Consider the following 22,808-nt stretch of genomic DNA (forward strand, 5'->3'; position numbering starts at 1 on the left):
ATAAATTCAACAGCACCTCATCAGCACTATAGGTTTCTTGAGCTGTAGCAGATGTTCAAGGAGGGAAAATTTGCAGATACTGTAAAGACAATGCCATAGCTGAGGAACTATTGCAGTCCTCGGTGAGCTGCAATGATTACCAAAGTACTTGATGAACAACACTTAGCATTTCCAAAAGACTGAAACTCTTTAAACAAGAGAAGACTTATTCTGCAAAGGCAATGCTCTATGAATTTATATTATATTGAGACAGAAAAAATCAATATGAAAATGAAAAATCTAAACCCATCCCAGCAGTCTAAGATCAGAGTTAAAAAACCAAGAATCAGCTTGAATCTGGACTACAGTGACAACTTAAAAAGGCTATCATGACAATTCGTTCTATTTTCTTTACTTCCTCCCTTCAGATATTTGCACACAGTGATGGGGTCTCTCCTGAGCCTTTTTTTCTCCAGGCTGAACAATCCCAGCTCTTTCAGCATTCCCTCAAATGAGAGATAATCCAGTCCTTTAACTATCTTTGTCAGTCCTTTGCTGGACTCTCTCCAGTGTGTTCATGTCTCTTGTACTATGGAGCCTATAACTGGATACTGTAAAGGCTAAGAACTACCTCCCTTGACCTGCTGCCATATTTCCTAATGCATGCCAGGATACCATTCACTTCTTCACTGCAAGGACACATTGCTGCTCATGGTCAACTTGGTGTCCACCACTTTTCTGCAGAGCTGGGTCTGTTTGTTCCTCCCCAGGTGTGGGACTTTGCCCTTGCCCCCACGGAACTGAATGATGTTCCTGTCAAGCTTATTTCTCCATCCTACTGAGGTTCCTCTGCATATCAGTTGCTCTTCCTGGTCTGGTGTCATCAGCAAATCTGCTGAGAGTGCCACCTGTGTCATCACCCAGATCATTCCTGAAAACATTGAACAGGATTGGACTGGGGTAGGCCTCCAGTCACTGTCCTCAAACTCTATTTGGCACAGCTGATTATCACCCTCTGAACTTTGTTTGCTCAGGCAGTTTTCAATCACCCTCACTATCTGCTCATCCAGCCCATACTTCACCAACTTCTTTACAAGGATCTTATGAAATAAAGTCAGTTCATCATAGGTCATCAGGGTTGGCTGAACATGAGTTCCCCAATGACCTTGCTGTTCTGGGGAATAGTTTTCTAAATTAGTTGCTCCATCATCTTTCCAGGCACAGAGGTAAGACTGGCCAGGCTGTAGTTCCCCAGACCCTCCTGGATGCCGTTTTTGAAGGCAGAAGTGATCTAGGGGTGATACCATCACACTCATCTTGAGCATTAGCTCTGGTGCCCACCGATACCCACTTAAAGCTTTGGCAGCAAAGCTACTAACCTCTGCAAGGCACTCAGCTGTTACATGCAGGCAGTTTACACAGGCAAAGAAACTCTGCCTAATTCTAACAGTCTCCAAAATTTTAAAACACTGCCAAATTCACCCTCATAAAAGTCCAGACTGGTTAAATCCGCTGCTGCAAAGTACTCCTGGGCTAGGAGAATTCTGGTCTCTCAAGAGCAACAGGATAAAGCAGATAGTACTTAAGCCATAAATATTACATAACTTGATGATTTGCTCATTTCACAAGGCAATAAATGCTTCATGGAATGTTCCTTCTATGTGGAAAAAAGGAACTTCCTTAGTTTTCAAAATATGTTGACTAGGTTGACATTTTCTTTAACCAGTAAAATCACAAACAAGACTTCTACAAACACTTTTATTTAAAGAAGTCACACCAGATTCCTCCCTGAAAGATACACTTTTGCTGACAATTTTAAAGAACAGTAGGAAAGACAAGGAAGGCTGTCCAGTTTCAGATGACACATGAAATTAGGTGATGAAACACCTAAACTTCATGGCTACACAAGCTTGGCTCTCCTTAGTTTCTCTGCTTAAGGATCCAGAGACTCAGCTTGTAAAAATATTCTATTGCAGGGTATCACAACTATCACAATGTCCAAGGCAAAAGCTGCAACTGTGCTCTACACTCTGCTTCTGAACCCAAAAGCTCAGTAAAGCCCACAGGACTGGATAGGTCCATTCATACATCCAAAGCTGCTTCTTTCCTAGAGGCTCTACACTATTTCGAGATGAGAATACAAGTAATGATTTTTTGGAATAATGAATACAGGGACAAAGACAATCAAAAGAAATGGGAAGAAACTCTCTATCTTATCATAACACTCTAAGAGAACTATCTGAGTTAATAGTTGCACCTAAAAGCATTAAAATGCCTACCTGATCACACTGTTCAGCTACAGTCTACAAATGAGCTGAAAAATAAACACACAAAAATACTCCAAGTCCATCAGATAACTGCAGATAAGACAGATATTATCTGGTTGACTACAACTTCCCCTATTTACATTTTACAAATTAGCAATCATATATTCAAATAGTGCTTCTTAGATAAAAGATAAATACTCTGGCATTTCTCTATGATCAGCAGGGAAAGATTTCCAAACAGAATTCTTAAGTGATACTATCTTTACCTTCTTCAAAAGTTTTCCAAAGCTGGTTTCCTGGACAAGAGACATGAGGAATCCAGTTACTGTTGACTGAGGCATCTCAGGATGTAATGAAATATTCATTGGTTTCACACTACTGATATTTTTGAAAAATCCATATGAGAAAGTCTGTGCATATATTAGCTTATTAGAAATATTCAACATTTTTGCTTTAGAAGATCTGAAAATAAAAATTTGGCATGAACTGGACAACCAGCTAATCATATTTGAACTACCTGGCACTGGCTAATAATACTTCAATTAAACTGCATAATTTCCATTTACTTCAATAGCTGTATTAGCTTCCTTGGCACAGATTTCATGCATTTCTGAGTAGAAATGTTACATGTTCTCAATTTTTAAAGGGCCTTCAAATCCAAGGCACTTTACAGCAGTCAGTCAACATCACAGATGACTTAAAATTCAGAATAAATGTGATGAAAATCTGGCATATAAATGCCTCCTCAATCTGATAATTCCAGGAGATGTAGCATATTGCTTCACATCCTGTCTGAGCCAAAAACCATGGCAGTCTTGAGTTAATTTTTCTTCTGCTATTATTATTAGAGTAGTAAGCAATTTTTGTGCTTCATCTTTCCTGCTTTTCATATCTCTGGCTTCTTCACTCTAAGTTTACCTGCACAAGCAGTATTAACCTGCCAGTTTAGCTACCTTTGTTAAAAAATGGTCCCTGAACTAAAAGCAACAATCTTGAATTTGCACAACACACCAACCACAATCACTCATGCCTAAGCACAATCTCCTTTTTCTGTGGGAGCTACTCCAGTAGCAGAGGGAACCAGATGTGACAGCATGGATAATGCCTGGTTTCTGGATTAAATGTTCCCCCACTAGCAGCTGGCACAGAGAAAGACTGATTTAAACTGTGGAGAAAGGGAACAGAGACAGAGAAGGGAGAAAAATTAATCGGAATGGCCATCAGGAAATTGGAGAAAAGAACCATCAAGGGACAGAAGATCAGCATGGAGCTTTGCCAGTGGGGAAGGAGAAGTGGTAAAGCACAGGGCTTCTAGTCCCCTCCCTCCTACAAGGTGAAGTGTCAGGGAGAAGCTGGTAAAAGAAGGAAGCATAAATAGGCAGTGAAGGGGAGATACAAAGGCATCAGGAGGAAGGGCAGGGAACGAATGGAGATCTAAAGAAGGTAGGACATAAAATGGATGGACTGCCAAGAGCACAGCTGAAAGTAACAGGATTATGAGAAACATCTTGGGGAATGTGACAGGAGAAAAACACTTTCTCATCTCCAAAACATAGTCCTAGGAACTAGAATTGACTCTAATATATCGGTCTTTCAACATGCCTTTGTAGCCAAACACATCCAGGCAAAGCAAATGGTATCAATGAACCTTGGAGTGCTGTTTTTTGGGGTTTTTCTATTAATCAATGGTCTTTGGTATTTTGGTACTACCAGCTGTTCTCAGTTGAGTTAGACTGCATTACGTGCCTGAAGTTCACAACTCAACTGATGATCCACTCACTCTGTGATTTTTAAGAAGAAAAATCTGCGTTAGAAACCTTAAGAAATGGTTCTGAAGTCAAATAATTAAGATGTTTGTACTAAGCTAACAAGTTTTATTAGAACCATTTTTATGCAATAGAAGTTATCTACTTCCTGTGGTTATTAATCTCTCTTGACATTGGTTTCTTTTCGGCAACACCTTTTCCTAGCACCTTCTCTATTCATGACAAATATCACCTTAATTTCTCATATATTTTTTCTATGTCATGAAATATATTTCCCCATATATTTCTCTTTTTTATCCTTCAGCTCTATGCTTAGATTATCTCAATTTCTACTTTCTTTCTCAGTTATTCCTCTGTCTCCCATTTCTCTTGAATGTGCTGCCAATCTTTCCCTGCCAAGCTTTCCCTTTTAAATTTATCTTGATTTCCCCTTTAGTCTTTGTCAGAAATGACTCAGTCCCTTTTAGACTGTATTTGCCTTTACAAAGAAAAGTTAAACAGAGATTAAATTACATATTGTTTTACACTATGTGCAGTCATTATACACACAGCCTCCCTTCTCCCACTGTGGCAATGTGACAGATTACAATGCAAAAATCACAGTCTAGGGGGAAAGAAAAAGATAAAAAAATCATACAGCTTTTACATCTTCAAAAACATATTCCTGACACAATGACAGATGCAAAGCACATTACACTGCACCTGATTAAAGTAAATAGTGTTTGGTGGTTGTTTTTTGTTTGTTTTTTTTCTTTTTTATGAACTGGCTTGTTTTCCCCAATCAACAGATATGTAGCTTATCTACAGTTTATATATACATATATGGACTAAGTTCTGACAGAAAATTAGTTGGCAAGCAAAACCTATGAGCAATGAATTAGTAAGCACTGAATCTTCACAGTAGCATAAATTCTGCAAGGCACTTGAAAAACCAGACATTTGTTTTGACAAAATGGTGAGATAAATATCCAGACTCCTGCAGCATAATTTATAGTTCTCAGGATCAGAACTATAAGATAAAAATGTTGCTCTTTTATGCCACACAAATGAAAATAAAAAAGGTTCAAGAACAACAATCTAATCATCTGCATAAAATAAAGGAGTAAGTGTCAAGATACCTTTACGCAGATACATCAATAAGCAGTACTGAAGGGGAAGATTCCCTTCAGAGAGATATCTGGACTGTGTCCTGTATCACATCCTGACTATTCACTTGTCCAGGAGGCACAACTACCAGTCCTCTTACTTTTCACGACTTTCTACTGCTTCTACAAATCCTTCTAAGAACATTATTGCCAAGAAGCTTGCAGCATACCAACAGCAGTCTTGTAAGTCTTGTTAATGACTTCAACAGAAATAAATTCCTCCTCATATGTGAAGTTCCTATTTATAAACCCAAAGGCTCATAGGTCTTTTGCCACAGGATTTCATACCAGAGATTCAAGCTGAGCAGCTTGCCTTTTCTGAGTTTCACATACTCTTCCAAAGCCACAACTACTCAAAATGCAATCCCTTATTCTGACCCCATGTTGGTCTGTTCAACATGAGTTGCTCATTTTTCTTGTAGCTGCCAGTCTGCACCTACACCTTTGGCAACACTAAAATGGATTTAATTTACACAGGCCTAGATGAACATTCAATTAAATTTCTCAGGAGTTTTCTACTTATTTTCCATCTCAACAAGAGCAAACTTACAGTCAGATATAAATTCTTAAGACTTGAATTGTCAAATCACTAATGTACCGGTCATGTCTTATTTTCCATTATATAAATTTCTGGTGTGGGCAGAAAAAGTGAAATCAGACTATCTGGCTCACAATTACCTAGGTTACCTTAAAAGACCTTTTCTTAAAATGCACATAGTTGCATTATTTTGATATAGGCACTTATCTTCAATCTTGTATTTTGAAAAAAAAAATCACAGAATCACAGAATGTGCTGAGTTGGAAGGCTAGAGAACTTCTTGGTCATTCCTTTAAATATTTGTTTCTTGATTTTCCAGTTCATAAATGGTAACAGAATGTTACTGCAGACAGCATCCTCTTGATTCCTAAGATAACAAGAGTTCATAATCTTTATCATGTGGTAGGTGCACACACCATTAGAGGCAACATATTTTTTGTTAAAATTTTCCTAGATTCTAGTGGGTTTGCTTAGCAGTTATTGTAGCATTCCTGGCATTTCTTTTTCTCTCACCATATCTGTTCTCAGTGAGCATGCAAATTCCTTTTCAAGACAAAAACATAAAGAGTTAGTACTGAATGAGAACAAGTTCCAAAAGTCAAAGCCAGCCAAAGATGCTGAATTTAAAGCAGTATGTCCAGAGTTGTATTTCAGTTCTGTTTCAAAGTGAAAAAAAATCCTGCTGGAAGAACTGTGTTTTCAGTTGACAAAAGACAATGCCATACTTCCTTTCTGGATCAGAAAAAGTGGGAAAATCCTCAGGAGGAAAGAAGAGGAAAACTCCATGGTAGAAACTAATGTGTTACTATGTCAAGAGTAATGCCAATAAACAAATGTCTGGAAAAACAACAGGAAGGATACTGTGCTTGCTGTCACTGGTGCCCATCAGCATCAACGTGTTTCTTAAACTACTGAAGAGGGACAGACAAACTCACAGACCTGGTCAAGAGGAGATACATGACACATGAACAATAATTACCAATGACCTGCTCCTTCTTAGCTTTTACAGCCCTCCACAGGAACATGGCCAAAGAATGAGTTTTAAGAGTAGGTATCACTGCACAGCTATTCTATTTTCTAGTGCTAAATCAGATTGTCCTTTATTTCCACCAGTTTAAAGTATATTACACTAACAGAAAAAACCTATTTCCAATCAGAGTGGAAGAAACAAATTCAAAATAAAGTCAGTGTTCTGCTTCAGGTGTCGTGTAGCACCAAGATGCAGCAATAAACTGGGCTAAGCGTCCTTTGCCAGTCAAGAAAATGTTTACTACAAGCCTGGTAAACAGAAACTGCACAAGCATTGCGATCTGCACTGCAGTGAGCTGTGGCAACGCCCAATATGAGACAACACTTTAGGAGTCAAAGAAAAATAGAGGGTTTTTTTCAGACTGTGTCCTGTTAAGAGACCAGTGAGCTGTCACAACTACTTATGAATAAGCAGCTCATCTCCTGGCAACAAGCTCAAATCCCATCTTCATTGAATAGGACATACACAATGCTGTTAACTCTTCTGAGATTTTCACCCTTTGAAAACTTAACTTAGATAGGCCTTAAAGCTTTAATTTAGGTAATTTCATCAGTACAGCTAAGAATCCCGTGAAACCAGTACACACAGTATTGTCTTACTTATTGAAGACCCATATTTCATCTATTTAGGTTGGTTGGTGGGGATATCCATTGACACATATAACATAATTTGACTAATGAGCTTTCCTGAACAGAGGAGATGCTGCCTGTCAGATTCCTGGAAAGGATTAGTTTGATTATCTGTTAATAGAGTATCAGGTACTTAACATCCCTTGTGCTCTACTTTAAATGAGATTTGAGGCTAGATTGATCCACACAAATGATATTACTATTCTGCCCAGAAAGATATGTCATTTTGATGGTGTTTAAAAAGATGAAAAAGACAGTCATGTAAATGAACTGCTTTATATCTAAAGCTGACAAAAGTAAACAGAGTAAACTATTAATCTTCTATTTTTTTATGTTGCAAATACCGTAAATAACTTTGTTCAACAAAAATAAAACAATTAGTTACTCTTTTTATTATATTAATAAATCAGCAGCAGACAAGAACACTTTGTCATAATGGTGTAAGTGTTCTCCTGCTGCTATCACACAAGAGACATTTAGAATAACATTCACTTTGTTTTCCTTACTTGACGCTGTTCCTCAAGCACAGCCATGTACACTGTGCAACAAGCGACTCTCCATCCATCTCTGGGCTTTTGTCATTCCGTGCACTACTGCTAGCAGGAATATTTTATTTCCAACTGCCACTCACACCATAAGTTTTAAAGATTTGTGAAGCTTCACTTCATGAAAAAAGCAAGCAGTCAATGGGTCATTTGTGCACTCTCTCCTCAGACAAATGCTGCTAGTACCAGAGAACACTTAGTTACTCTAAAGGCAAGATGGGGGTCACTCCTGCCTACCCTACAAATCCCTTATGGACTGCTAACAAAGGAGCTCTTGGCAGAGAATGTAAGTATCACTTACTTAGCCCAATTCTCAGTCACCTTGCCTACAAACCAGAACACATGCAAGAATTGGAAACAGCTGCAGATGAACTTTTGTGGGGAGCAATTCCAAGGCCATGGGCTCAATGTCTGGTTTTGTTACAGACTTTCTATCAGATACTATTAGAAAAGTTAAATCCAAGTTTTAAGAGATCACTGTCACATTCCTTTTTCTGGTTCTTCTTGCTTCAGAAAATGCGCTGAACTGTCAGAAGCTTTAAGGACTCTAATGTGAGAGGGCCACAGGCACTCAGAGTGCTAATTGCTGAGAAAAGGTAATGTCATACTCCCGATCACTGAAGCACTCCAAATCCAGTAACTATCTTCACTATTTTTATGCTCAAGTCTATCTACTTTGCAATTACTAATGCCTGAAACGAGCGTGACAACATTCTCTCACAACACTGTAAACCTTCACGCACATTAATGGGACATATGTCCAATACAATTCCACAAAAAAGATCAAGAACGCGAAGTTCAGCCTGGGTGCTCATAAAGACAGATGTCACACACACACCTGCCAACTCTCCCTCACAGCACCTATGGGTGATGGCTGAATAGCCCTTCCTCTGTGATCACCTCTCTGGCTGAGGTTGCATTTCATGCATTTGCAGAACAGAGCACTACTTCCCAAGCACCCTGGAATTTAGTGACCATCTCAGACATGGAACAGAGGAGTGCTGGTAGCATGATACTATAGTCAGCACACACACATGTTTTGGTGGAAATCCTAGCTCAAAACAACCAGCTTGGCAGATGCATTCTAGAGCCTGTGATATAATTTTTAAATAAATCATAGAGTAGGCACATCAAAACAAGCAATGACTTTTTAAGGATCAGAAAATAAAACATGCTTACTCACTGAAATGACCATTAAAGAGTTTGTCTGTATAGATGTGGGCTCTATTTATACGTTTTTGTACTATTTCTTCTTTAATGTTCAGAAAGACAGGGGAAATCCACACATTCAAAGGATCCATCTTAATTTAGATAAAATCTAGGTACCTGAAAGAAAGTCTGCAGTGAAACAAAATAGATCCGTGTAACATCATGTTCCTCTGACTCTCTTGGTCTCAGTTAACTACATCTCCTCAGCCTCCTGACAATGATATGCATTTTACACCCTGCCTTCTCCTACGTGGAGACATAGCTCCAGCAAGTGCCTGCAGATGTTTGCTCCAGGTACTCTCTTTCAGTGTTAGAGGATTTTATCTCCATATAAACAGTATCTCACTTAGCACATATTGTGAGAAAACAGAAAATAATGCATGCTGGGAACACACAGGGGAAACACCAAAATCCCTAACCCAGGCTGAAACTGCTATTTGAGGGAGTTTACCAACTCCCACAGGTGACACCAAGCCCCAGAGGGGATCCATGGTCATGAGGACTCACCACCACAGCTAGCCACCAGATAGCCATGCAGTGTCACAGACTGGGCTGCAGCCATGGGGAAGGGGAAGGCTTGATATATAAAAGGTAGAAGACTCTCTTCCCTCCTGGGGAGATGCTGATAACTCTGTAATTATCAATGGATGAGGCTCTTTTTTTTTTGGCTAGGGCTTGCTGTGTAAGAAGTAAGTATGCCAAGCCACTCTGGAAATACAAACTTTTCTAAAGCAAGAAGTAGTTCCGCAGAATGGAGAAGAAATAGTACTCAAGGATTATTAACCTTTAGGGAAGATGTCACAGCATCCAGAGACAGCAGACATGCTTTTGACTGGGATCCCTGTGAAGAGATTACTATTCTTGGAGATTTGCTCAAAAAATTGGACTGTATCTATCTATTTTTCAAGAAGCTGGACAGACATTTGGCAGGCAGTCACGTTCATTCTAGCAGTGGGTATCATCCATGCTGGAGGCTATTGGGCAGGAGCCATAGAGGAGCAGTGACAGCAATTCATCAAATACTACTGTAAAAAAATTGGATTTTGAACACAGAGCAATAACCTCTGGTACAAGACTGTTCTTTGTCTTATTTGGGCTTTATTGCTCCAATGATCATTCCCTGTGTTTAATTACAGGATGATTCTGCATGTATATAACACTTAGACTATGCAGATGTCTGTCCCTCCCTCCTTGAAGACATTCCCATTTGGAGAGCAGAAAGTTCATTTACAGTGTGCTCACAAACACTTGGAAGTGAAAATACTGCTCATAGCAGGGTTCAGTATCTTCACTGTTGTCTTTTGGATGGGTTTCAGAAATAAGGAACAATGGGTCCTGCAAGATGCTCTAGGAATCTCCATCTGCTTTTATGAGCTCAAAGAACTTCACACACCCAACAGGAAGGCTTGAAGCTGATTTCTTCTGGCATTGTTATCTGTGAAGTCTTCCTCATACTGACTGCTCCTTCCCTAGCCAGGTCTGGGGACAGCATAGCAGAAATCACAACTCTTGGACCACTTGATGCAGCATACCACAAGAAAATCCAACTTCTGTTGAAAATTCCAGTGTGATATCCTACATCAGGTTGCAACAGTCCTTTTACTGTTTTAGTCTTTAACGACACTGGAAGTCCTGGTTTCCTGGTAGCCTACTCTCACAAATTCTACATTCAGACACAATCATCATGGATCTATTTTGTAAATTCTCCTGCAGCTCATTGCTGTGGTCTGTTGGCAAGCTTCATTCTTTCAGCATTAACACAGAGAGATCAGCCAACTCATTTCTGCCTTGTGCAGTTCATTCTTACTGCTTGCATGCTTGCTGCACTTTTGCAGCAGGAGTTGAAAGCTTTGTGGACACACAGTGATTTTACAAAACATTGCTCCTATCGTCCCTCAGAAATCAGTATCAGCTACCCTGATGCCCAAAAAGACCCAGATGCACAGATGCGACTGAAAGAAGTGGAAGAACATATAATTAATCATATACCAAATAAAGATCAATTAGATAATTTGTGTTGAAAAAAAGAATTTATTAATACCAACATCCATACAGAAGAGAAAAACCCCATCTTACCCAGAGAAAAGCACCAAACATGACTGATCTTGAATAAAATCTTGAACTGCAGAACTAGATAGACACCAAAGGAGATCAAAGAATTCCAGAGGCACATCCTCAGAAACCAGTCATGCTGGGGTTCATTTCCAGACAACCTCCCTGGAAAATGACTTTAGAAGACTGTATGAACAGACAGATCTAATCTAATAAGAGTACAAATTGCAATAGCATTCTTTTTTTTTTTTTTTTTGTGAAATACAAGTAGTTTATCTTGCTCTAATCTCCTTGTATACATGATACTCATTCATTAAGCATTTCTATCCTGATGGTGTTACATACAATAGAGTGACATCAAGATATTTTATTTCATTAGTGCTGGATACTAAGTTAAAGAAAATCATAAAGAATACAAAACATTCTTATACAGTAAGTCTAGGGAATGAACTTGGAATAAACAAAGAAGCCTACTGTTCCAGGGAAAATGCTAAACAGTGTCTTGCCAGGCATCACTGGAAACTATAAAAAACCACATGGATTCATAACTAAAGAGAAAAATTATATTTGTGCTGGTACGATGCACTAAAGAAAGAAAATCCCTTAATGCAACCACATTAAAAAAAGTTGGGTTTTTTGTTATTTTTGTTTTGGCATTTTATTGACAGTTATTTTTTGGTTTTTAAATCATGTAAGGCTGGTTTTCCATACTCAGTGTTTACTCCAAACTAGGAATATGGAACATTTAATTTCTACTTATTTCTGTTACATTATCAGCTGTATCATAGTGCTGTCCCTCACCCCCAACCCATAAGCATAATGAAGACTGTACATAGTTCTTACAGAAATTAAAGGATTGTTGCAGGGATTACTGAGAAACAGTCTGGTTCAACTTAGATAAGAATTCATTACATATTTTACCATCAATATGCTATTTTGGACTATTAAATCTATTTGACAGACGCAAAAGAGGAAGCACAGTGGTTCCTCTGAACTCAGAAGGTGGGAAGCTTGCACTTCACACACTTTAACTACAATCCTGTTTGATCAAAATGTAAAATACAAACATGTTATCCATTCTATCACAACCTGGGGTAGAAAATAGGAGTGCCTAGTTTTCACAGTATGTCTCCCAGTCACTCTCAATTCTACTAAGCAACTCTCATAAACCCTATACCTCAAAAATATTTAATTAGTGGCTCCTTATTAAATATAGACACAATGAATTTTGCATTTCTTATTTAGGTATTTAGGTACTTAAGAGATTATACCTATTAGCATACAATTTAATAAAGAATAACAATGAGTGAACACTTTGCACAGATTGCTTACTGGAACTGGGAAGAAATATCTGGCATACTGCAAAATACAAGAGAGTCTGCCTGGAGAGGCTGAACTCTATTGTCAAGGTGTTTTCCAACCTAGATGATTCTATTATTTTATGACACACAGCACTCCCAGGAGAGAACATGCTTTTTTCCTTCATTTTTTATTGAGCTTCCCTCTGTTGCACAGAATCGGTCAGGTTGGAAGGGACCACAGGCAATCATCTGGTCCAACCTCCTCTTTCTTTCATTTATACCACTTCAAAAAAAATACACTGAACCCCCACTTATACTGAGGACCCTAATACCATTTGCAGCTCTGGCGTCCCAATAAAAGAAGAACGTGGCCCTGTTGGAGCAGGTTGAGAAGATGGTCACAAAAATGATCCAAGGGCTGAGGCACATCTCCTTTGAAGGCAGGCTAAGAGAGTTGAGGTTGTTCAGCATGGAGAAGGCTCCAGAGGGACCTTCTAGCACCTTCCAGCACCTGAAGGAGGCCTGGCTTCCAAGAAAGAGGACTTTCTACTATGGCCTCTAATGACAGAAGAAGGAACAACTGTTTTAAAACTGAAAGAGGGTAGTTTTAGAGTGGATATTATCACAAGACTGTTCACATTGGAAGATGCTCCTAAAGATCATCTAGTTCCAACCCCTGCCAAGGGAAGGGACACCTTCCACCACATCAGGCTGCTCAAAGTCCTCTTAGGGCCCTATTAGGAAGGCATTTGTTACAACGAGGGTAACGAGGTTGCACTGCCCAGGGAAGCTGTGAACACACCTTCCCTGGCAGTGTTCAAGGCCAGGTCAGAGAGGGCTCTGAGGAATGTGTCTGTAGAAAGCTGTCCCCGCCTACGGCGAGGGGGTTGTACTAGATGATCTTCAAAGATCCTTTCCAACCCAAACCATTCTATGATCCTATATTCCATGATTTTAGCATATATTCACGATATAGTTCAATAATGTACCCTGCAGAAAAGTCATTGCCTCAAAGAATCTCAAAATTGATGACAGATTGAGACCTCATTTCTCTGTGGGAACTGAGACAAAGAAGGAACACACTTTCATCTGGTAACATACACCTAGCCAGACACCAGCTGGCCTGTCCACAATCAGCCAGGAAAAACATACTGTGCAGAGGATTTAAACAAGGGCCCCAGACTGCAGATCTACAACCTCTGCCACCAGAGAGGTATCAGTGTTGCTTCAACTTCAGAAGACTGAAACAGAATGCATGGGCAAATTTTCCACTGTGTTAAGGTTTGCAGTTGTATCTTGATTATCTTCCATTCAAATGGCACGCTGAGATGGAAAAATGGAGAAAGATGGTGATCTTTCACACGTCAAGAGAACAGCCTGTTAGACAGGGAAACAATTTTGTCTCCATACTTTAGCACACAGGTACAGGGAGGCAAGACAACCATGACATTTGCACCAAAATGCATCCTTCTCAAGCTTTAGCTTTACATGCTCATCACTTATGAAAGCCTACCAGAAATTCCCACATGTGAAAGGCTGAGCTGCTAAAAATTTTACACATGTCATGTTTCACAAAGAAAGGCTGTGACTCAGCACTGGACAGGACAAGCCCTACAGCATTTTCAGCCAAGCTGTCAGCTGCTAAAAACAGCAACTTTATTTTTGGTTGTATGGGAGATATATTTCACTATTCACTCATTCACTGCAGTGAGCAAGAGGGAACCCTTACTGATGAAAGGACAGCAATACTCACAATCTTAGTAAAAAAGGCTTAAAATTCTATCATTACCTATAATCAGCATTATTAAAACCATGATCTCAGTTGATGCTCCTCTAAGTAATAGCAGTAACTGACAGTTTAAATACAGCATGGAACCCACAAAGTCATGCCACTAGACGTGCTAAATAAATTTTAAATCTAACATGTTTTCAATAAAAGCACTGAAAAGGACTATTTCATCTAAATTAATAATCTGCTGTACTTGAAAACTATGGTCAATAGTTACCTTTATTAATCAATCAGATAGAATCCTGTCAAGCACAGTTACTCTCTCCCAACAAAGGTCATCGTAGATACACCATGAAGACTTTAAAATTCTCCAGACATGGTCATTTACAAATTATTACAGTTCCACAGCTGATATTGAGTCTTGGACATTGTTTTATGGTTGTCCCTACAGCACCTTTATCAACACTAAGTGGCAGGAGTCCAAATGAAGTAAGAGCAGCTTTAGTAACTATCACCAAACAGCAGTAACTCCTGTTGCAGACCTAAGCAGAATTTATATTTCTTTAAAGGAAAAAACAGAATTAATTCAAAGCAGCAGTTCATTGTACTGGACCTTATTATAAATACATCAAACAAGACATGCAAAAGTATGGAAAATCAGTATGAAAACCTTCTAAAACCAATCTAGCAACAGCCTTGCAGAAGTAGAGGCTTGGAGATAGGAAGAAGGCGACAGGAATATCAACAAGGTAGAGTAAGTGAATATGATCAAGCAAATGATGGCTCGATGAACAAAGAAAGGACACCTACCAGGAGACAGAGACTGCCTAAAGGTGTAAGCCCACGTGCACATTCACAACCTGATCAGGTAAAACACCCAAAAGACTGGGAAGAGGCTTGTCTGTCTTAGCAATGCTACAAAGTGCTCCTTACATGTCTGAATGCAGTGAATAAAGAAATCAACCATGTCCCAATCCTGAGCTCAGGAATATGTTCCCTTTTTGGGGAAGAGAGAGGACCAGATTGGAAATCACATCTCAAGCAACCTGTTTCCAACTCCAAGGAGTTCCCAGATGCAGGTGTCTCTCCTGGGCTCAATTGCTGAAGAGCCTCAAAATCCCTTCCTTGTCATATCCACAACGACAAATTGCAGAGAAAACCCATCCAACTTGGCAAATGAAGCAGTGTCTCAGATACCCAAAGCAATCCTAGCTGCCACACTATTTTGAAAGAAATGCAGTCTGAGCACTTTTTTTAGCAGTTCCTTAGGAAAATAAAGATGATACATATGGACATTTGACGGGAATCCTGTATCACAAGCCATGAAGCATTTGAAGTCTGTTGGAGAGAATGATGCCATAAAAATCTTAAAAACAAAAGACTCAGCCCAGCCAACATTTAGGAAAGAAAGGGTAGATGTTTTCTATGAAGGAAAGAAATTAAAGCTATTTCAGCAAAAGAGCTTATTCTGACTCTACCAAAAGGTTAGAAGCAAATTTAAGAAAGAATACTCTGCTTTACAAATGCAGGCAAAGCATATGTTTTGGCAGTGCTTGGCTGCACCCATCTGCATACTGGGGCAAAAAAGTTCTTTTTAAGGGGCTTGTGCACAAGTGCAGTATCAATATATACAAATAATTCAGCTGTGAACGTGTGATCCTAGCTTTTTCTCTGAGGTTTTTCATATTCACAGTAGATACCTCTAAGGAGCATGGTGCAGTTTGAAGAAGGTGAAGCAGGAGCACTGGATGAAAACTAAACCACCCATTTCTTTCAAGAGCTACACAGGATTTTTGCTTTGCTGCTGAGTTCTTCTTCCTAAGAGAAGACCTTCATAAAGGATAAAATTCACAGATAAAGAGACAATAAATTATGAGTTTTCTCTTGGTTACTTTTAGGGCTGCAGTCTTAAAATCCCTGAGAACTTGTTGGTACATATGTGGTGCTTCCCTAAACAAAGGAAGTAGTTACCTAAGAACACCTGAAAGCCATGAAATATGCCTGGTAGTGGGCTACAGATGGGTCATGAAAAATAAAGGACAAAACCAAAGAATCAAAGACACAGGCAATAAGTTAAATTCATGCAGCTCCTAAGATATGAGAAGAGCTGGGGGTCAAGCTCTACTCTTGTTAAAGTATGTGAAGTCACAGTACTGCGACTGCTGGACTAAGGAAGTCCATTGTTGCAAGTCTCTGGGGACATGCATCCTGTGAATCCAAGCATGAATCTACATTGTTTTAACAGAAGTTTCAGAAGCTGTATAAAATTGGCTTCCTATTTCCCAGTTTGTCACCAAGAAAATGGTAAGAAGATTGAGTAGCACTTTGATGAAGCAAACCTACATCCTTGCAGGACAAGTGACAAAGCTATTATTTCTACCTTCATGGAGCTACAGAATATCAAAACAAGTTATTGTTGGCATGAAAAGGTTGACATTTCACTTGACATTTCAAGCTGATGCTTATTTGAGTGGATATCTTCTGAAAACATCTCGATAAAAGAAGCATTTCAGAACTGTAACCAAGTGTCCTAAATGCCAAGAGACCTACTCAGAAACAAACTTTAAAGATTCCATACTCTAAGAATTTTGTTATTTTGGACATCTGACTACAGTGAAATTAGTTTGCAAGCTACTGAGAAATCAAGATTCTACAAAAGTCTCAATATGCCACATTTGGTAGAAGACAATGAATTTCAGACACCTTTCAATCTCCTTACCTCTTGTCCTGAAAGGTAGTATGCTGCCAGAAGACCGCCAATGAAGCGAATATTGACCTCAAAAACAGACACTTCAGAATTCTAGAACAGAAAGAGAGCATGAATAAATAATTAACCAACTCCTTAATGAAGGAAGAAAAAAAATTGTCAAGGCAGAAGAAAGTACATATCCTAAGGCAATCCACATGCAAGGGTCTGTACTGTTGCAGTCTCTAGACCCAAACTGAAATTCTCATGCACATCTTTGTGACACCAAATGACAATTCTAGTTACAGCTTCAACCGATTTTAATAAAATCAAATTAGTTTTTCTCCTGCCCTCTAACCATTTTATCACCACAAAGTGCAATTACAGTAATTTGGGCTGGTGGAAAAGAAGGCAAGGACTACACATTTCTATAATTCAGCATCTTCTCTTTTATGCTTCAGCATAGCACCAAACCTTCTAGTTTAAAAAGATAAAGCAAAATGATAATTAGAGAATTCCCATAATGCACTTTTTTTACCTAAATTACTAAACTCAAATTCAGAGCTCTATTTTAACATAATCTTTGTCTCGGAATAGCTTTTCTGTTATGACAAGTAGTACTGCAGGACCACTGAGAAATTCAAGAGAATAAACGATTTTATTGCCTTCCTCCACATTATTATCCCTAGGTTAAATTCAACAGTATCTTTTGACTCATTTAACCCACAAAAAATTAAGAGGAATCAGATAGTTTTAGCAACTGACTCCCTCTGTGCCCCATTCAGCTAATTTTCCACATACACTCCATCTGTCTCCCCCATAAACTTCTCTTCAACCTATTAGATACAGAAATATAGTTTTATTAAGAGATTTTGAGATAGGCAAAACTTTTCCTTTTATCCAGAAAAGTCACTACAATGTGCACTGAACAAGCTGAGTCACCAATCTGCACACAGCTGAAATGACATTTACAGGTACGTCTTTCCTTTTGTGCTATTTCTCTGGTACCTGCAGTGCTTGGATCAAAACTAAATTCATTTTGCACATATTACATATTTCAGAAAGATTATGTGAATAAAAATTTATTCAAACAGCACTGATTAAAACTTGGAAGTTTGAAATACTCCCAAAGGTTTTTAGTAAAAGGTTTTCCCTTTTCACATAGAGGTGATACAAGAAAAATAACACCAATGCAGCATGATTCCACTTAATACCCATTAAAGTCATGAATCACACATGCAGTGGGACAGTGTAAAGTGAAACCAATGACTTCCATTTCCCAGTAGAAGAATCCAAGAGGATCAAATTTATGTATTTATTTATAAACTCCAAACTATGTAAGAAAATTATTCAAGTTTGGTGTATACACAAGACAACTCATTAACCTTCAGAAATGGTTTTTGATACATAGGAAGATGTAACTGAACCCCAGAGGGTCATGTAAATTTCTTCCATCCAAATCCTAGATAAATAGTGCAAATTTATATTGAAATTGCCTTAGATCAGACAAAAGTTATGGAAGCAATTTAGTTCATCCTCATAATGGCATCATTATCTCTACACTGTCTCTGATATATTTAGGATCTTCAGTTTTAGACTGAATAATTATCTAGCACTAACAGAAAAAAGCAGAGTAAAAATTCTTTGATGTTTGCCAGACAGTCAAGGTATAAATCAAAAGGAAAAAGCCCAAACAAATAATTTTTGAAAAGTGGGTTAAAATAAAGAAACAACAGAAAGCATTTGCTGAATTTGGAGTATACAACTATATTTCATTAGGTACATTTACTGAATGAAAAGTTATTTTTGGAACCATAGGGCAAATCCAAGGACTGAAATACAAATTCCATCACAGAGTCTGTGACAGTCCCAAAATTAGTACAAAGAACACTAATCAATAAGACTAAAATAGAGCCATTTCTTCCATTTAATGCTTCTCAAGAATGTCAGACACTGTATGACCAACTGGGAAATTCTTGTGATAGATTAAGAGCCTGTAGGAAAACTCACGAATTCAAGTGGCATATTTTGTGTTAAAACTCTTAAGAAATGGAAGAAGAAATTGTATTCTTAAGTAATTTACACATGGTAGTTTTGGGGAAAATTGTCTTTCATAGCTCAGTTATTTGTAACGACTATCAGCCCATAAAACCTCATCTTTGTGTCTTCATTTCTGATACCTGGTTGTTTCTCACAAAACATTTTCTGTTACTTCCATTATCCAGTTATAATTTGTACTTTGAAAATACAATATATAGGTGTATCTCTACTTAGAATCATAGCTGTGAAAAGGTCATGGCATTTTTTTTTTTCTAAAACAAAGTTAGATACACAGAGAATGTCACACCTGTTACAAGTTCACATCTAACACTTTGATCTGTAATTTTTATTAAGTTTCACCTGAAAGACCTCTTCCAAGCTGAACACTTGAAAGGAACTACAGGAATATTTAGGGCAGGATCTACTCACCACACTGAAATCAAGATTTTTGTCAATCCATTCTTGTCCTTCTCTGAATTCATCGTGAAGGCCCATGATATAAAGAGTATCCAATGCATCTACTATGGTAGCACCCATTTGTGAGTTTCCTACGTGCAAAAAAGAAGGGTTTCTATTACAAGTGACTATTTCACTACTTTTCTTAAGCATCACAAACATGAGAAAATAACCCAAGCAGTAGCAAAGCAAAGTTACTACAAAGGTGTCAGCACAAAGAATTATCAAAGAATTATCCTTGCTCAAATAATGAGGAAGGAATTATCAGGTACAGAAGAGAATTCCCACTTCTCTTTGAAAGTATCAATCCTCTGGCACAGTTTGGCTTCTGCGGAGAAAAGAATGCTAAAGACAGAAAAAAAGAGCCCTTCTCATCTGCTTTCCCAACTTGAACTTGAGCAACTGTACTTTGACACCAAAAAAAAAACCCCACAAAAAAATCAATGGACAGAAAGATATTCAGCTTCAAAAAGTTACTAGGAATTCTAGGACAGAAGCATTAAGGGAGGAAAAAAAAAAAAAAAGGCATAGGCAAGATAAAGCAATCAGCACTTGCAGTAATGCCTTAGTAATGCCTTGCATTTCCCAACATTTACTTCTGAAATATTCAAAGTTTGGCAATTATGGACGCTAGCTAATGATTGAAAAGCACGGCCTGATGAGCAGGGAAGCGTTGGCCGGGCGCGAGTGCCAGAGCCGCAATCCCAAGATGTTCTCCTGGGCGTCTGCAGGGACGCGCTAGGAGCGCTAATGGATTTCTCAACTGTCACCACTTCAAGTGGAGCATTGAAAGCCAAATAAAAATCAATGGTGCTTTAAGCTGAAATGCCATTCACTTGAAACAGCAGCAGTTTAGAGCTGATTGATGAGTGACTCATCGGTCTGTGCAAGGGATGAGGAGATGGTGAGCAGTGGCCCACGAGAGCCCTGATCTCCCTAGGCCATGCCAACCAAACGTGATGCCCTCAGTAGGCACAGGTCTTGGTTTCTAGAGGAAACCAAAATCATCCTGAGTTATCTGTTTTCATCAAGTGTTTAAAACTTCCTGTGCACCAACAAAGTCACCAAATTTCACTGTTCATACCTGTAATCTATACACCAGTGCACGCTGGTTTATAAACTCTGGTGAATTGATTCGTAATTTAATGATGCTAATGACAAGTCCATTTTAGGGTTCTTTTAATGTGCTTTCCACCTCTAATGGGAATCTCTACAGCAGTGTTCCTGCTTGGTAGTTCTTATTTATCCATTTCTGACTTTCACATGGTTAGAGCTATATTTTTTACCCTCAAACATAACAGTAATTGAATGAAGCCATCATCCACACTGTGTTTCTTTCACACATCTAAATGACTGAGAAAGCTTAATTCCATTTTCAGGGACTTCTTTCTCCAGATAATAAAAATTAAACACAACAATATCCATGACAAAGTAACCACCAACTAATTTTTAAAGAATAGCCATGCATTGCTTTTAATTAATTTCAATTAGATTTGAAAAGCCTGAAGTTGGCAGTGTTTGTTAAGAAAATTCAAGTAGAGATTGGGACATGCTACATTTTGCAAGATTAATTAAAGACAAATCCTTTGACAAATTGTCCACCAGCCATACCTATAACTCTCTGGAAATGAATTCACTGGGGTGCTCAAGTACTGTAAGGTTTAACACCTTCAGCCAAATGACAAATTCCACTGCTTATGCTAAAGTGGAGGTTGCTTTGAGCAGAGCCACAGCACTGCACTTAACTTAGCACCTTCTCAAAAGCATCATGTGACAGTTATCTAATTTATCACTTCAAAAATATGCAAATAAGACCATGACACAAGGACTACCTTCAGTACCAGCTGACAAAGTATTTTTTTTTTTACATAAATTTGGAATGTGTTATTCAGCTTCCACCACATGCTCAAAGTAATTTCTGTTCCTTTATTTAAATCACATTCATCAAATTGTCAAATACACACAGTGTTTGAACGAATAGGGATACATAAGTCTTGTGAAATCCTGGAAGTTCCTCTTGCAAGAGTTTCAAAAAGTAAAAACTTTCCAACTTAAACATAGTGCTAATCAGATCAGTAAGCTCTCGTATTCTTCAGCTTGCAAGGGATGCAGAAAACAAGTTGCATGGAAATGGCCTGTTGTGTCATTGTCCACCACCCTACCTCCCCACACCTACTCCAAAGGACTTCAAACACCATGGTACAATCTTCCACAGTTTTCTGGATCTCAGAACTACATTTCACTGTCAACAATATGGGAGAGCAGTATGTTGGGGGCAAGAATATCTACTTGCCAGATGTCAAGAAAGTATCCTCAAAACCACAAATTTAAACAATCCTTTTCACTGAATTCTCTTTGCACAGAGCCACAAAAGAAGGGCCATGGAAATTAAAAAGCACACAACTTTTGCCATCTAACAAATCCAATAGATGAATTCAGAGAGAACAGAAAAGAGCTCTCTCCAGAGCTGATCAAAGGTGTTCAATGTTTCCCCAGAGCATCCCATAATGACTGAAAAATATGACCTCACCAAATAAAGACAAGAAATTTGCTTTCACTATTCCTGTGTTAAAAGTGAGCCCTCAACCCCATATACAGAGATCTCACCTAAACCAGTAGGTCCCCAAAAGGGATTGCCTACAAAGCACTTCTACAGATCCTTTGGTGCTGTTTGCAGCCACAGAAACAAGCGTAATAGAACTGGCTTGTTCAGTACTTTTTGTCCCTAAGAGTCAATTCAAAGCATAGGCTTACACTCCGAGATTTTTGTCTGGGCCATACCCTAATACTTTGTTCAAGCCCTCATTCCAGCTGCCTTTACATTCCTTTCTTTCGCCTTTTATGTTTATCTTTTCTAGAACCATGCATGTCCAACAAAACATGATTGAGAAAAGCCTGTTCTATTCTCATGTGCCTCTTCCCTAAGCAGTGATGGGCACCTGTTTCTGAGGCACAGATCAGTGTGGTTATATTTTCTAGACTTCACATGAGAGCCTAACTCTTTTTTATCCCAATCTCCTAAAGACGGCATATACATTCCCAACCTATAATAAATTATTCGTTTTTTCTTTTTTCATCTAAGCAGACTATTTCAACCAAACTTGAGTTATTTTTCTTTTTTCTACACATGAGTACTTCTTCCTTGAGGAAGACTCAGAAGAACAATCTTTGCATTTTCAAATCCTTTTGGCTGAAAATGTTTCCAAAAGGTCAAGAGATGACAAATCAAAATTTTGCAACAGATTGTCTGCCCAGTCTTCTTCCTTTAGTGTCAATCAGGCAGCAGGAAGCAAGCTAATTCCTTCCTCATGGGCATTGAGGTGGAAAAGTCCAAAATGCAGAATTCACACTCAGAAATCTTGTGTCAACAAGAATACAAGGCAGAACTGAACATAATGCAACACTGAGGACAATACACATTTAACACCTTGGCTAC

The 22,808-nt window shown here is 38.5% G+C and overlaps 1 protein-coding gene across 1 annotated transcript in view; it reads right to left on the reverse strand.

Moving 5' to 3' along the window:
- Positions 1 to 22,808, reverse strand: part of MAN1A2 (mannosidase alpha class 1A member 2) — a 133,408-nt gene that overhangs the window by 53,899 nt on the left and 56,701 nt on the right. Inside the window, exons 4-5 of the mRNA XM_063148452.1 lie at positions 19,346 to 19,464; positions 16,910 to 16,990 (exon numbers count right to left, since the gene is read on the reverse strand). Of these exons, the coding sequence (XP_063004522.1) occupies positions 16,910 to 16,990; positions 19,346 to 19,464 (200 nt within the window). The remainder of the gene's footprint in view (positions 1 to 16,909; positions 16,991 to 19,345; positions 19,465 to 22,808) is intronic.

The sequence above is a fragment of the Melospiza melodia genome, chromosome 2 (assembly GCF_035770615.1).
Source record: "Melospiza melodia melodia isolate bMelMel2 chromosome 2, bMelMel2.pri, whole genome shotgun sequence".
Lineage (NCBI taxonomy): Eukaryota > Metazoa > Chordata > Aves > Passeriformes > Passerellidae > Melospiza > Melospiza melodia.